Source organism: Mytilus trossulus, chromosome 8 (assembly GCF_036588685.1).
Source record: "Mytilus trossulus isolate FHL-02 chromosome 8, PNRI_Mtr1.1.1.hap1, whole genome shotgun sequence".
NCBI lineage: Eukaryota > Metazoa > Mollusca > Bivalvia > Mytilida > Mytilidae > Mytilus > Mytilus trossulus.
The window spans coordinates 19355113-19370117 of NC_086380.1; the positions used below are offsets into that span (position 1 = coordinate 19355113).

At 30.5% G+C, this 15005-nt stretch overlaps 1 protein-coding gene across 1 annotated transcript in view; it reads right to left on the minus strand.

The window, feature by feature from the left end:
- Positions 1-3358: 3358 nt before the first annotated feature.
- Positions 3359-15005, minus strand: part of LOC134680670 (nucleoredoxin-like) — a 41328-nt gene continuing 29681 nt past the window's right edge. The window contains exons 3-7 of the mRNA XM_063539804.1: positions 13091-13295; positions 10313-10401; positions 7171-7261; positions 6073-6182; positions 3359-5167 (exon numbers count right to left, since the gene is read on the minus strand). Of these exons, the coding sequence (XP_063395874.1) occupies positions 4973-5167; positions 6073-6182; positions 7171-7261; positions 10313-10401; positions 13091-13295 (690 nt within the window). The 3' untranslated portion in view covers positions 3359-4972. The remainder of the gene's footprint in view (positions 5168-6072; positions 6183-7170; positions 7262-10312; positions 10402-13090; positions 13296-15005) is intronic.

Consider the following 15005-nt stretch of genomic DNA (forward strand, 5'->3'; position numbering starts at 1 on the left):
TACTATTGTTAACTATTTATAAAGAGTGCTTCCCCTTGTACTGTTCTTATGTTTTCAACTGAACTAAAAAGGAATATGAATTTCTATAAATAAACATACTATTATTTAACAACAAATAATACACATTAAGGCGGTGATAGTGCTTAAAATTTAACAAAAGTTTTATAATTTATAAAATATTTAATCTTACAAGAGGTTTATAGAGTTTATTTGTCTTTTATTTTTTTGAAAACTGACATTCAGTTGATATAACTATGTATGTTATTAAACTTATTTAATGGTACTGGTGATAATATAATATTTCGAATGCATTTAAATATATGTAACTTTCAATTAATGTTTTTTGCAAACAAGGTTGTACTGTGATCTTAAGTTTTGTTTTTTGTAAACTAGGTTGTACTGTGACATAAAGTCATGTTTGATGCAAACTAAGTTGTACCGTGACTTACAGGCGATTACATTGAGTGTGTAGGTAAAGGTAATATCTTTGGTCAGCTTGCTTGCTAGCTGAATCACAAAGTCATTATTAGGGTAGGTAAACTACTCTCCTTTAAGAGTAGACTAGTCCAACAGATTACTAGATAACCAATCTATCTGTTATCTATAGGACAAGGCTAATACAAAAGGTGGGCAGTATACCTTACCTATTAATGACATCACGGTTTGGCTGCTAGCAAGCAAGCTAACCAAATATATTACCTTTTCGTACACACTCAATGCAATCAGCTGTAAAGTTATGTTGGTTGCAAACTAGGTTGTACTATTAGTCATATTTTGTACTTTTTATATGGTTATTCAATTTTTGTACAGCTTTTTTTTTTTACACATATCACCAAATTTGTGATTTTATAAAAATCAATAAACATGGCAAAAAGGAACATTTGAGTTGAATTTTTTTGGCTAAAAACAATGTCACTCAGAGCTTTATGGGAAGTGAATATACTCACTCAAAGGCTACCATGACCATTGAATGAGAATTGTTTCCCCTACAACTATTAAAGTGTATGAGGCATATAGATATTCATGTCTGTTGTACCATCTCTTTGAAATCAATCAGTTGTTCAGATATTTTATCATACCTGAAAAATAATGAATTAATTCGATTTTTATGCCCCACCTTCGATAGTAGAGGGGCATTCTGTTTTCTGGTCTGTGTGTCCTTCCGTCTGTTCGTCCCACTTCAGGTTAAAGTTTTTGGTCAAGGTAGTTTTTGATGTAGCTGAAGTCCAATCAACTTGAAACATAAGTACACATGTTCCTTATGATATGCTTTTTCTTATTTTTAAACCAAATAAGACTTTTGACCCCATTTTCATGGTCCACTGAACCCAGAAATTAAAAGTGGGAGTTTCAGATTTAAGTTTTTGGTCAAGGTAGTTTTATATAAAAGCATTCCCTTCAAAAGAAGCATAGAAAAAAACCAGCTGCCTACATTAAAACATTTGAAAAGAAATGGTTTAATGTTATAGTATACATGTATGGATGTGCTGCTTTTTTTTAAGGCCCACCTACGATCCACGTCCATTAATTTGTCGGTTAGTTCAATTGTCTGTTCGTTTGTCTGTCAGGTTAAAGTTTTTGGTCAAGGTAGTTTTTGATAAAGTTGAAACCCAATCAACTTGAAACTTAATATACATGTTCCTTATGATATCATCTTTATTATTTTAAAACAAAATTAAGACTTTTGATCCCATTTTCACACCAAACATCAAGCTATAAAGGGCCCCAATGATATAGGTTAATGTTGTGTGCGAGCAAAAGCTCCGGGTTGAAGACCTTACCTTTACCTATAATGGTTTACTTTTATAAATTGTGACTTGGTCGGAGAGTTGTCTCATTGGCACTCATACCACATCTTCCTATATCTATATACTGTATCATAATTGATATGTTAGTTTCATATTTACAAGGTTTGATTAAAAAAAGACATTTAGTTTCATATTTACAAGGTTTGATTAAAAAAAGACAAACTAACAAATCCAATCATTTAATGATATGAATTAAAGCACAATCAGTTATCTCTAAATAAAACAATGAATTGTTGCAATTCATAATTATACAAAAATAATTGCATAGACAACAACAATTATCTATAATATTCTTAATCACAAATAAATCACATATACATTTTGTATTGTCATGTTGTAAATCATTTTTTTTTCACCATTTTAGATTTTGTTTAAGGGATGACTAATATTTTTTCTGTCTATGAAGAAATAACATAAAAAAAATTGGTGCACACTAAATAACGCGCGTAGCAGGTAATATAACAGTGTGCACCAAATTTTTATGTTATTTCTAATAGACAGAAAAACTATTAGTCATTTCTTATAATGTAATTCTAAATTCCATTTTAAACCGTAGAAAACCATGAAAAAACGTTGATGATGTCACAGTCACATGACTAAATTATGTCTATGGGCTAATAACAAAATAACATCAGCCAATCAGTAGACGCATTATATCAAAAATTAAATTATTGAAATATGACAGTTCTTCTAGGTATTGTCAGATCATAGATGTAATACCCATTGGGTATAAATGGGTATTACATCTATGGTCAGATCTATTTTAAACACTTCCTTGTGGTTTTTTCATGGAACTATTTCTTTTTAACATCTAATATCTAACAGGCGCTTTAAAAAATAAACACAGGAATATTTGTGTTGATGAGACAGGAAATAAATTACAACCTGAATTAACCTAGATTCCATCTGAGCAATTATAAAACTTTAATTAATCTAGTGAAACTATAATTACTATTGCATCATTAATGACACAAAATTCAATATATTTAAGTAACCACATCAGTTATCTAAAAAACATTATAAGTCCTTACAAAATCAGTAAAATCATTCGGTAGTAATCCAATTATTGTTGGTCATCATTTTACATCAATTATAAAACAAATTGAGTTACAATAGATGATTCGTAACAAGGTCCAATTATATATTCTTCTTTGTACAACTACTGTTAACCATGAAGATTATTGGTGAAGCAAGTTAGTGGGAGTGAATGAGGTACTAGAGTTTCTTCAGTTTGAGAGTAAAATTCAGAATCCAGAGGAGGATACCCACTTATAAGCAATAGATCCAGTGACTTTTTAAAAGCCTGAGAAATGTGGTCAAATGTGAATCTCTGGAAGAAAACCATGTTGGTGATAGCCAAACCTATAGCTACTTTACTCTGTAAACATGGTAAACCACAGAATTTTGTAGAGTCACTAAAAAGCTCATAAATTGATATCTGATGCAGTTTGCCATTTAAGAAAAAGATAATAACATGATAATGACTTAAACTCCTATAATACTGCTTGCCATGACAAAATTATAGTCAAGTTTATAGTTATAGAAATAGTTGCAAGCTGAAGGGTCAGATCATATGAAAAACTTATGGGTGTTTGAAACTTCTATGGTAGAGTTGTTAGGTTTAAGTGATCTGTACTTCTTTATGCAGCCCTTTAGTGTTCAGAAATACAGATAGAAGTGGTGGCAGTCTGTGCTAAAAGCCATCAGTCCCATGGTCCAGACCAATGAAATAGACGCAGGTACCCCTAATCTTATGTCAGTTATGGTCCGTCATGGGAAGGAAATATTTACAACTTACAACCTTTTATTATACATCCCTGCTTTATTGAGCAGGTGAATGTTATCCTGGAAATAATACTATAATATCAGTACATGTACTATAATATGCACAGAAACCTATTGTAATGTTGCAAACAGTCCATGAATCTTTTTAACACAACCATAAAATGTCTTTTGATATGCTGCTCTAGCTCTTTACTATAAGTAGTGGCTCCTTATTGTAAATTTAGACATGTAGTGGATTTTAGGGGTTGTCAAATCATGAATTTTAATATGGAAACAACAATATACACAATTTGCATTGAATTGTTAATTGTTAATTGTTAAGTGTAAAATCAGAATTCCATAAACTCTATACCTAAGAATTTTCCCAAATTAATATAATATTCAGGGAATATACCAATAAATATACTGTCAAAGTATATGAAATAATTACAAATTACAGAACACTTTCATAAACCATGAATGAAATATCACACCTTTGGATAATTTAATTTTCATTATAAATCAACTCTGAATACTTAAATGTACATTTCATAAATCAACTCTGAATATTTTGATTAAATAAAATAAAAAAACCACTTAATATTTAAAATTTTCATTGTATAAATCAACTCTGGATATTTCAATTTAAATTTCATAAATTAACTCTGGATATTTCAATTTAAATTAACTCTGGACCTTTCAATTTACATTTTATAAATCAGCTCTGGATAAATTTTTTTAACAAAATATATCAACTCTGGATATTTCCATTTTCATTATATATCAGCTCTAGATATTTTAATTCACACTATAAATCAACCTAGGATAATTCAATTAACATTATAATGATAAATCATCTCTGTATATTTCTTTCCTCATTTTAAATCAACTCTGGACATTTCAATTTTCATCATAAATGATAAATCTGCATGGATATTTTAATTCCCATTATAAATCAACTTATGATAATTCAATTTACATTATAAATAACTCTGAATATTTCTTTCCTCATTTCAAATCAGCTCTAGATACATGTATATCAATTTTCAATACCACCACTTCTGAATATTTCTATGTACATTATACAAACCAGTTCTGAATATTTTGATTATCAATACAATTAAACTATTGCATTACAATTTTCACTAAAAACCAACTCTGGATTTTTAATCTGTACATTTCAATTTACTTAGCAATGTCCAAAGTCCAAATGACAGTATGTTAATCCAGATTAGATGATAAATTCTCACAGTTCCATTCAGTTTAATCTCAAATCGAGATATTGCTCAAATAAACAAATTCTCCAGGAATTCTACTAATTTATAAAGCTGAATGAAAAATCCAACTTCCTCAAACTATTAATATAATGATGACATCTGCATTAGAAAAATTGCCACAAATTACACTGTGGGTTTCAATGGTCTAGATTCTAAAGTTTCATTAAAATAACTTTTGACAAATGCTCGTGCAATGTCTTTAGTAATGTCCGTCTCTTTACATACATATATTTTCTGTTCTGGAAAGTCAAATATCACAAGTAATGGGCACTGGTCATCTAAACTGGCAAAATCTCGTACACTATAACATATATCATCCTAAAAAAAATAAAAGAAATATCTAGTCTCATATATTCATGTTTTGACTGTTAATGGTGTTTTTACATTAAATCCATTGGATGTTGGATGTGAACTGATTGATAATTTGATCTATAGATACATGTTGTTATTGGCTTTTTACTAACTTTCAGTCACAATTACTCTCAGATTTGTATTAAGGTGCCTTCAGTGTTATTATCTTTTGTGGTGGTGGTTGGGTCTTTGTACCAATCTTATTAGTCAAGCTCTTTTCAACTGATTTTTAAAGTTTTTTCTTGTGTTCTGTCGTTACATTACTGTTCCAGGTTACATGAGCGTGCTTAAATGTTTAACCAATTGATATTCTGAATGTCTCAAGTAAGAAGCCTGTAATTCTTTAGTTATGGTTTGCTGCTGTTTTTCATATTTATATTTTGTTTATTGTTTTGATTATAAATCCGGCTGTAAGTTTTCTTGTTTGGATAGCTTTACATCTGTCATTGGCATTTCAGGGCCTTTTACAGCTTGCTATGCAGTATTAGTTATGTTCATTGTTGAAGGCTGCACTTTCTATGTCATTTTGTTTCCAGTTGAAAGTCTCTTTGGTAATTATACAAATTTTCTAATTATCATAACAGTTTGCAATAAATTCAAAATTTTGTAACTAAATTTCCTTAAGTGCATGCTCCAGTTTATTTAGTATGGAATTTGATGTGACTGTCAAACAGGTGAGAGGTTTGGCTATCTATAAACCAGGTTTAATCCACCATCTCCTACTTCAGAAAATGCCTGTACCAAATTAGGATTATGTCAGTTGTCCTTTAGTTTGATGTGTTTTAGCTTTGGATTTTGCCATTTGATTAGAGACTTTCCATTTAAAGTTTTCCCCGAAGTTCAGTATTTTTGTTATGTTACTTTATACATACATCAGCACCAAAGAAGAAAAATAATTCCTGATCTTCTCCCTTCTCACTCTCTTCTTTAGCTAACTCACTCAGTACATCTATAGCCATATCTATATCATTATCTTCCCCTTCTGCAATACAAAAAAATAGATTTGTTTACATTTGTGGAAAACAATTTTCATGTATTCAGGGATTACAGTATTTTAGATTATACTCGTTTTGTTGTTTTGCCAATTTAGTATCCACTAAAGTCTATAATGAAAAAGTATTCCTTCTTGTACATTTCAAATCAGTGTTTCTTTGTATGCAATAAATTTGGTATCCCAGGATGAATGCTACTTTTGTTTTTGCAAACTCTTTAAAAACAATATCCTCCAAATTATGAAATAAAATGTGAACCCCCTGAATGTCTACCTCCCCCCCCCCCCCCCCCCCCCAGTGCCTTCTCTTTGTGGTATGGAACCTTGTGGTACAATTTCAGAGAGATCCATAGACTTACACACAAGTTATAATTAACTAGAAACTAGAAAAATAATTACTTTTGGCCCCTGTTTCCCCCTAATTCCTGAATGCTTGTGGCAATTACCCCCGAACTCAATCCCAGCATTCCTTTTGTGATATGGAAACTTGTGGTACAATTTCATTTAACATTATAGACATAAATCAGTTGCTTTTTCTCTTCTAAATTGTCACACAGGGCTTTAATAGCTAATACCTTATGGCAAAAGTTTGATCCTTGTTGAAGGACATATCTTCACCTGTAGATTTTTACATTGTAATCCTTTGTCCTTCAATGGTAATTTTGACCAATGGCGATCATACCACAGCTTTTTATTTTTCTATTTATAATTGAAAATTTAATTTCTACACTAAAGCATTTGATAGCAATTTCAGGAGTTATATCCACATTTCTAAACAGCTGCTTGTCTTTTTACAATAAATTTAAGAGAGTGGTAGAACTATTACGAACATGTGCATCATATATTTTAGATGTTTTTGTGCTAGGAGGTTGTCATTCTCTGTCTTTTGTGCAAAATAGGTTAAAATGCACCATTCATGCTTCCATTCTGACATCAGGAAATTTCATTTTTACCCACAATCCTCTGATTGATTACCAACCTGTAAATAGCACCAAACAAGCTGACTCATTCAACATGACGGAGGCTGAACCTGTTAATTCATTCAGAGGCTTTGGGTACCATGGAAACTCCTGCAATTAGATAGTTTTACTGTACTAACTAACAACTGAGAAAGAACCTTAAGTTTATTTTAAAAGTCATTTTATTTGTGGAAAGAAGAGGTTAGTTTTAAATTTTTGATATTACGATTGATGAACAATGTCTTGGAATTTCCCTTATTTGAACTATTAAACATTTGATATTATGATGTTAAATGTATAAGAAGGAATTTCATAGGAAATTAAGACTCTATGGGTATGAGCTTTGTTCATTGTTGAAGGCCGTACAGTGACCTTAATTTCTGTGTCAATTTGGTCTCTTGTGGAGAGTTCTCTTATTTGCAATCATACTACATCATCTTTTATATCTAGTTGGATCTAACATCGGCTCCAAACTATCAAAGAGGGACAGTCAAACGCCTAAATCAAAAATAAACTGACAACGCCATGGCTAAAAATGAAAAGGACAAACTGACAAATCCCCAAGAATGTAACTATAACAAACGACCATAAAAATGAGGTTAGGGTAAGAAGAATGGAGCCAGAGATTCATTTACACCTTATAATCATTGCATTCACCAAAGGAGTTGGTCCGGTAAGGACCTATTTAACACTTAAGTGTCTATTTCATTTGATTCAAATAGATTATGTGAAAGATTTTAACTGAATTAGTCATTAAAAATGATCCGATTCAAGCTCAAATATGAAATATCTACCAAATATGCCGAAAAATGTAACTTTTCAGATGTTTTTTGTCAAAAAAGAAAGTGGCTGCATCCGTGTTCATCCACAACCTTTATATATGTTATGTATTATCATAAAATACAACTAACATTTCAATATTAAGGATGAACACGAATGTGTCCACTTTCATTTTACATGGAAACTGTCTAAAATTTAACTAAAATGCTAGAATTGTGAAGATTTCAGTAATTTAGCATGACTTAATGGCGCTACTACCCGATATATATGTGCATGGTATGATCAAAAACAGCCCATATTTATGTAGCAGAAGCATTCTTATGTCCAATAAATATCTAAAAGCGTACATTTTAATAATTTTGTTATACTGCTATATTTTGGGGTCAAAAAGGGGTCTTACTGGACCTTCTCCTTTAGTTGACCCATTGATTATGGTATCTTATAAACTGATAAAACCACAAAAACTTATCATTAACAAATGTACCACGGAAATGAGGTCAAGGTCAAATAAACCCTGCCAGACAGACTAATACACCACGCAATCATTCCATACACAAAATGCAGTGACCCTTTTATTTATATTATCTATAAAATAGACTCAAACTACAGAAAAAAAAACATTAGCAAATAAATCATGAAATATGGTCAAGGTCAGATGAAACCTTCCACTCAGACATGTACACTTTACAATCAATACACATAAGTATCAAATAGACCACTTGAACATTTAGTTATATTGAAAACAGGAGATTTTTTCCCATGTTCTTGGTTTTATTATTATTGATTCTGGTTTTCAGATAGTGAGTGTTTTGGGTTTTTTTTAGATGTAGAGAAGAGAAAGCAAAATCAGCATACTTTTACCCTATTTTTGTTATGTTGATAACTTCAAAAACATTTCCATATTTATTTCTATGTACTACATCAATAAGACAACAAGGCTTTCTATTTAATGTCTCTTTGTTAGATTTTAACCAGACAAAAATAAATGTAAATTTATTGCTTCAATTATATTCCTTATTGAAGTAAAACTAGTTAACTATGTTTCACAATAGAGAATATGCTGTATGCATTTTTTATTAATTTCTTTTTTAAGTGGTTATTAGTTTTTCTGAAAGGCACTGGCTATGGTTACATGGAAATGTCTTCAACTTTTATCATTTAGCAAATATTACAAGTCCAATCGTACATTGCTGTTTTTCATGTAACAGTAACTCTATGTAACAGTAGCCTCAATAGTTATTGTTGCATTCGTAATAAAACAGTTCCTTACCCAACTTTGCATTCCGGCAATTAGTCTCAGATGTTACAATAATATTTTTATTATTGTTACATTTCCATGTAACCATAGCCAGTGCCTTTCTGAAATTGATCTATTAATCCAGCCTGCTATTTACAGAACCAATTTAAGGACTTAAAACACTCAATTATCTAAAATGATACTTCACTTATAAAATCCATATAATAACCTAACATTCATGCTTATCTAAAATCACATGTTATGTCTGTAAAAATCATTTCCCGGTTTAGAGGTTTTCTATACTTTTTCATTTTTTCTTCAATGGAAGTTAATAGAAATTGTTTTTTTCAACATAAATAAATTACGTTATAATTATTACTTCTTTGTTTAGAAGAATCTTTACAAGCAGATTTTTTGTTGGCAATTCTTTTTTAAAAATAATTAAAAATAAAACCATTAAAACGTATTTATGCTGAATAATTGTTAAAACGGTTTTCAAGGAATTCAATGTGTGAGATAAATTAATCAATATTTCGAGTATTATTATAATAAACATTAAAAAGTAAAGATTAGCATTAAATTTATACGTAAAACTAATAAGGTTGGAAAATTAGTATTTTCATGCAAAACTTTGCTGTATTTATTTCATGATTATTGTGTCGGTGTTTGTGTATTTGACATTCATTTGTCCAAGACAAGACACTGTTCAACCTGTTCAGAAAATTTAATTTTAATGCTTTATAATTTTTGGTGCTTTTTATTTCAAGACAAATCATGAAGATTGATTATGATAAAGGTCATGTCAGTTTACAACTTTAGTGAATGAACATAAGCAGGATGAAAAAAATGTTCATACTACCATACCCTTCTTTACATCCTTCTCATACACTACAATAATTTGTTTTAATAGAAATAAACAAACGACAGCTACAGTTTACATTAAGACAAAGGTGGTAGTAGTAATTTTGTTGGGTTAGTTTAAACATATTTATTTATAGTGGATTGGGAAACAAGTTTTGCAACTTATATTAATCCCTTTCCACTTTGCGGGTGCGAGTGCTGGGTTGGGTTTATTGCACACAGCTATTTGTTTTTCATATCAATCATTTATTCATGATAATATATCCCGGACCCACATTAAATACCTTTGCATCAATATCTTCTACAACAGCTGCCCTTCCATTTAAGTTGATTATCTCCCCTTTATCATCTATCATCACTAAACTTGGTATCCCTGTAACAAAATAAACTTTATTAGAATAGGTATATTCATCTGTCTTGTTATGATTTCAAATATGTTCCAAAGTTCTGAAGTTCTGCACTGATTTGAATCTGTCACCTTGATTATGTACATATTCAAACCTATGATCAAGAGAGGCCTGCCGAGTGTTGTAAAAGTGTATGTACAGCAAAACATTTTCAGCAAAATAATGTTCAATGTAAACTGGCTTGGACTCATTTGCATTTATTGACAACCATACTCATAACAACTGGTGGCAGCAGTGGTTTAAATTGTCAACTGTTCACAGCAGTTTGTAGCTTTTGGTTTTGCAGTCTATGCTAGAAGATCAAAATCCTGTTAATTTTCCAAAAAAGGAGGTTAAACAAGAATGTGCCAAAAGAACACAGATGCCCCACTCACACTATCCTTTTCCATGTTCAATGGATTGTGAAATTGGGTAAAAAATCTAATTTGCCGTTTAAAAATAGAAAAATCATACCATAAGGAACATGTGTTAAAAGTTTCAAGTTGAATATTGGACTTCATCAAAAACTACCTTGACCAAAGACTTTAACCTGAAACTCTCACTTGCATTTTCTATGTTCAGTGAACCATGAAATTGAGATCAAAAGTCTTATTTGGCTTTACTATTAAAAAGATCATATCATAAGGAACATGTGTTATAAGTTTCAAGTTGAATGGACTTCAGCTTCATCAAAAACTACCTTGACCTAAAACTTTAACCTGAAGCGGGACAGACGGATGAATGGACAGACAGATGAATGGACAGACGGAAAAAGGAAGGAATGAACAGATGGACACACAGACCAGAAAACATAATGCCCCTCTACTATCGTATGTGTGGCATAAAAATCATGGTTAAGAAATTTTTCAGAAACATTTTCAGTATATATTTCATTAAAATAATAATACAATGTGACAACAATATAACCAGTTAAATGAGTTAAAAAAATATAAATTTTTAAAATCTTGACTTCTTATAAGAAGGGATTAGAGAAAATGTGTATAAAATCTTTTCCATAATTATAGATTATCGTTGACCATCTCAACGAGATTGATTTTCTCGCTTGAGCTGGTACAGCGAAGCAATGGAGTTGAGATGACCAATGATAATTTGTTTATTGCTATTTTACCTATGATTTTATTCATGTCAATTTCGTTAGCAACGCCACAATGCCTCCTTAGTTTCTAGGGATAATTTTTCCATCTCAAGTGAGAAGCATGATATGAAATTTATCACAAAAAAAAGATGAAAAGAAAAACGCATAAAGATATTTATTTATTGCAGCATTAACTAGTAAAAGTTAAAAAAAAGTTTAAAATCTACTGAAGTTTGAAATTTTAAACTATAAGGGGTAGAAGTTCTACTTTCCATGGCAGAGACTAGACAGGTCAAAATACAAAAGTTATATAAATTCTTTTCCAACATAAATTTGTTATTCAAGATACTAAATAATACAGTATTATAACCAGTTAAAGTAGTTTAAACACTATCATTAATTGAAATTCTCACCTTATAGGGGAGGGGGTTAAATTTTTCATGTATGGGGAAAATATCAGTTTCTTTACTTTGATGATAATATCTCAAAACAAAGGATACAACACAGAAATTTATACATGTGCTTTAAAATGAATGTGTAAAAACTTGATATTATTTTCAGGTACTGTGAACTTGATGTAATAGATATTTGCAAATTACATAATCTTGGTTATAAAATGTATCCATTCATTAACGTGTGCTATCTAGATTTAAGATTAACAAATGATGATTTATCTAAATTTCTCCCTTCATTTAATGTTTCAAGATTTTAAGATTTTAATCTGGATATTTTATCAGTATACTCTTTCATCAAATTGGATTGAGTAATGTTATAGCAGGCAGATGCAAGATTTTAATAAATACCTGATACACTTGTAGATTATTACAATTGTTGTTTTTTCCAATCATCAAATTTGAACAGAAAATGTTTGAAAAACCAATTCTTTAAAATAAAGTGACTGTTATTTCTTGACCATAGAAGTTCTCAAACCTATTCCTATACAAACCCTATACCTAATAAATTTCATGACTGTAATGTTCTGAGTTTTATATGTCATATATAGGAGCACACACATATATGGTCATTAGATAGGTTTCAAATAATTATTGAAATAAGTAGATATTTTTGACAGATCATATGGTGCAGAAGATGTTTTGTCCAAGTAACTGTGGTTGAAAGAAACTAGGATTATGTATTTTGAAAGTGTGGGCAAAGCCTAAAAGAGAGAACTAGATTAAAATATTTAGTCAGGAGGAATCTGAAACAAGAGAATTACCAAAGTCAAGTGATTATTAGTTAATTTGGATGTAAAAGGACTCCAATGTTGGAGTGTTTCACTAACATGAAACTCATCTTTGCCATGAGTTTTTCATTACATATATGGTTTCAGGTTTTGAAAATAGTGTAGAGAATATGGAACAGTGGAAAGCCATATATAGCACCAAACTAAAGTTTCTCATCCCAAATGGCAAAATATAGCTTAAATCTGCAAAAACTTTTGAAGATATTCTACATTTGCAATTCTCAACACACTTAAGAGATTATATTTGCAAACTTAAAAGTTAATCTAATTGTCATATGATCTTAAAACAATAGGAGGACTTATGCTTTTGTAGAAGTGTATTTTATGTATACGTTACCATCTATGCCAAATAGGCCTTTAAGTGCTTCTGTCCTTGGATCACCGAACGGAATGGCCATCCATGGCATGGAATCAAAAAACAGATCAAACGAGTCCTGGCTTCTGTCCGAACTGACGAATACAAACTCCATATTCTTTCCATTTGACTTTAACAGCTCATAAATTCTTATCAACTCTGGGGTAAAGGCTTTACATGGTGGACACTAAAAAAAGAAAAATATAAAATATGCATAAAAGTATAAAAGTCATATAACCATGGTAATAATGTATCATTGCATAAGAAGCTTCATGTGAATCTTAACGAAAGGTTACCTCTGAAAAAAAAAAATCGTTCTTTTTAAACTTAATATCAAGTGTTGCATAGAACCAAGTGTGTCTTTGTCACTTCTTTATATATATATAGAGACCCTCCTACAACGAAATTTGTTACATGCACTCATATAAAAATTGTGTTTTTTATGCAACACAATCATAGGTTTGAACGTTGTTTTCAATTTAATTTGTTTGGGCTTGTATTACTAGTATATATATATTTCCTCCAGTTTATATAATCCGTTCATCCTATTTTGACTCTTTAAAACTCAAAAATTTAATGGCCTTCCAAATACTTTTCCATCCCTAACATCACTGAAGAGACATTAATTGTTGAAATCCGGATATGGTGTAAAAAAATTTGCATCTCATGTTGTGGTTAAACATCTTAATGCCACAAGTTTATTGTTTTCTACTTGGTTTTAAGTTAATATTGAGATCCATTTTGTTACACCTTGTGATCAATTTATTAGGCAATTACAGTCAGCAGGGTTTAAGAACATCAGTTGTTTGACCTGCTACATGTACTAACTAGTCAAATGCATTTTGTTAAAATATTTTTTTCCTTTCTTTTGGTCTTTTGTAAAATGTTGTTTGGTGCTGTATTTAGACCTTTAACAGGCTATTATTTGAACTTGGAACTATTTTCAATTATGGAATTCGCATAATTTCTTGTGTTTAAATTTTTTAATAATCAAATTCCATGTTTATTTTGAATTATGATCTTTTGAGCGGTTATAATAACACTTTCCATACAATGTGTTTTGGTTAGAAAGTGTTGTGCGGGGCACAGTACATTCTATTGAAAATATACTATTTGCTTTGTAATAGAAAGTGTTGTGCGCAGCACAGAACATTTCAGTACTTAATCATCATGGAATTCATTAAAAATTTCAATAATAAGAAATCAAGCAAATTCCATAATTAAAAATAATTCAAAGTTCAAATAAAAGACTTTTCCTTCCACAATAAAATTTGTTACATGCACACGTATAAAAATTGTGGTTTTTATCCAATGCAATTATAAGTTTGAAGTTTGTTTTTATTTATATATAATTTCTGCATACACTTAAATAACAATATAACAAAAGCAAAATCTCATAAACCCCATAAATGTCAAACTTTTAATCAACTGTATGAGGGCACCAACACTTTTATATAACATTGTAGCTCTTAGCCTAGAAGTGGAAAATTGAAGTAGAATGGAATGACAGAAGATACAGTGGAAATCTCGCCATCTTTAACAACCTTCAAATGAAATTTTGTCCCATTCTTAAAAACAGTGAAAGGGAGAGCATAATATACTATAATTTCACGAGAAAAAGAAGGAAAATGTGTAGCATAGTCAATCTGTACATTGGTTTATATCCTTCTCATCAAATCAGTATAACATTTCGAGATGTTTTCTAACTACAAAATATAAAATGGTCGACCTGAGAGGCTTGGAAAATAGAACTCTTGCCAACCCAATAGGTTGAGGGCTAAATATAATTGGAGCCGTCTTCCCCCAAAAAAAACAACAGATCTATAACAGAGAAAATAATAAGATGATTTCACATGACTTTTGAGTCAGATGACCTAATAGTGAAAATCTTATTTCC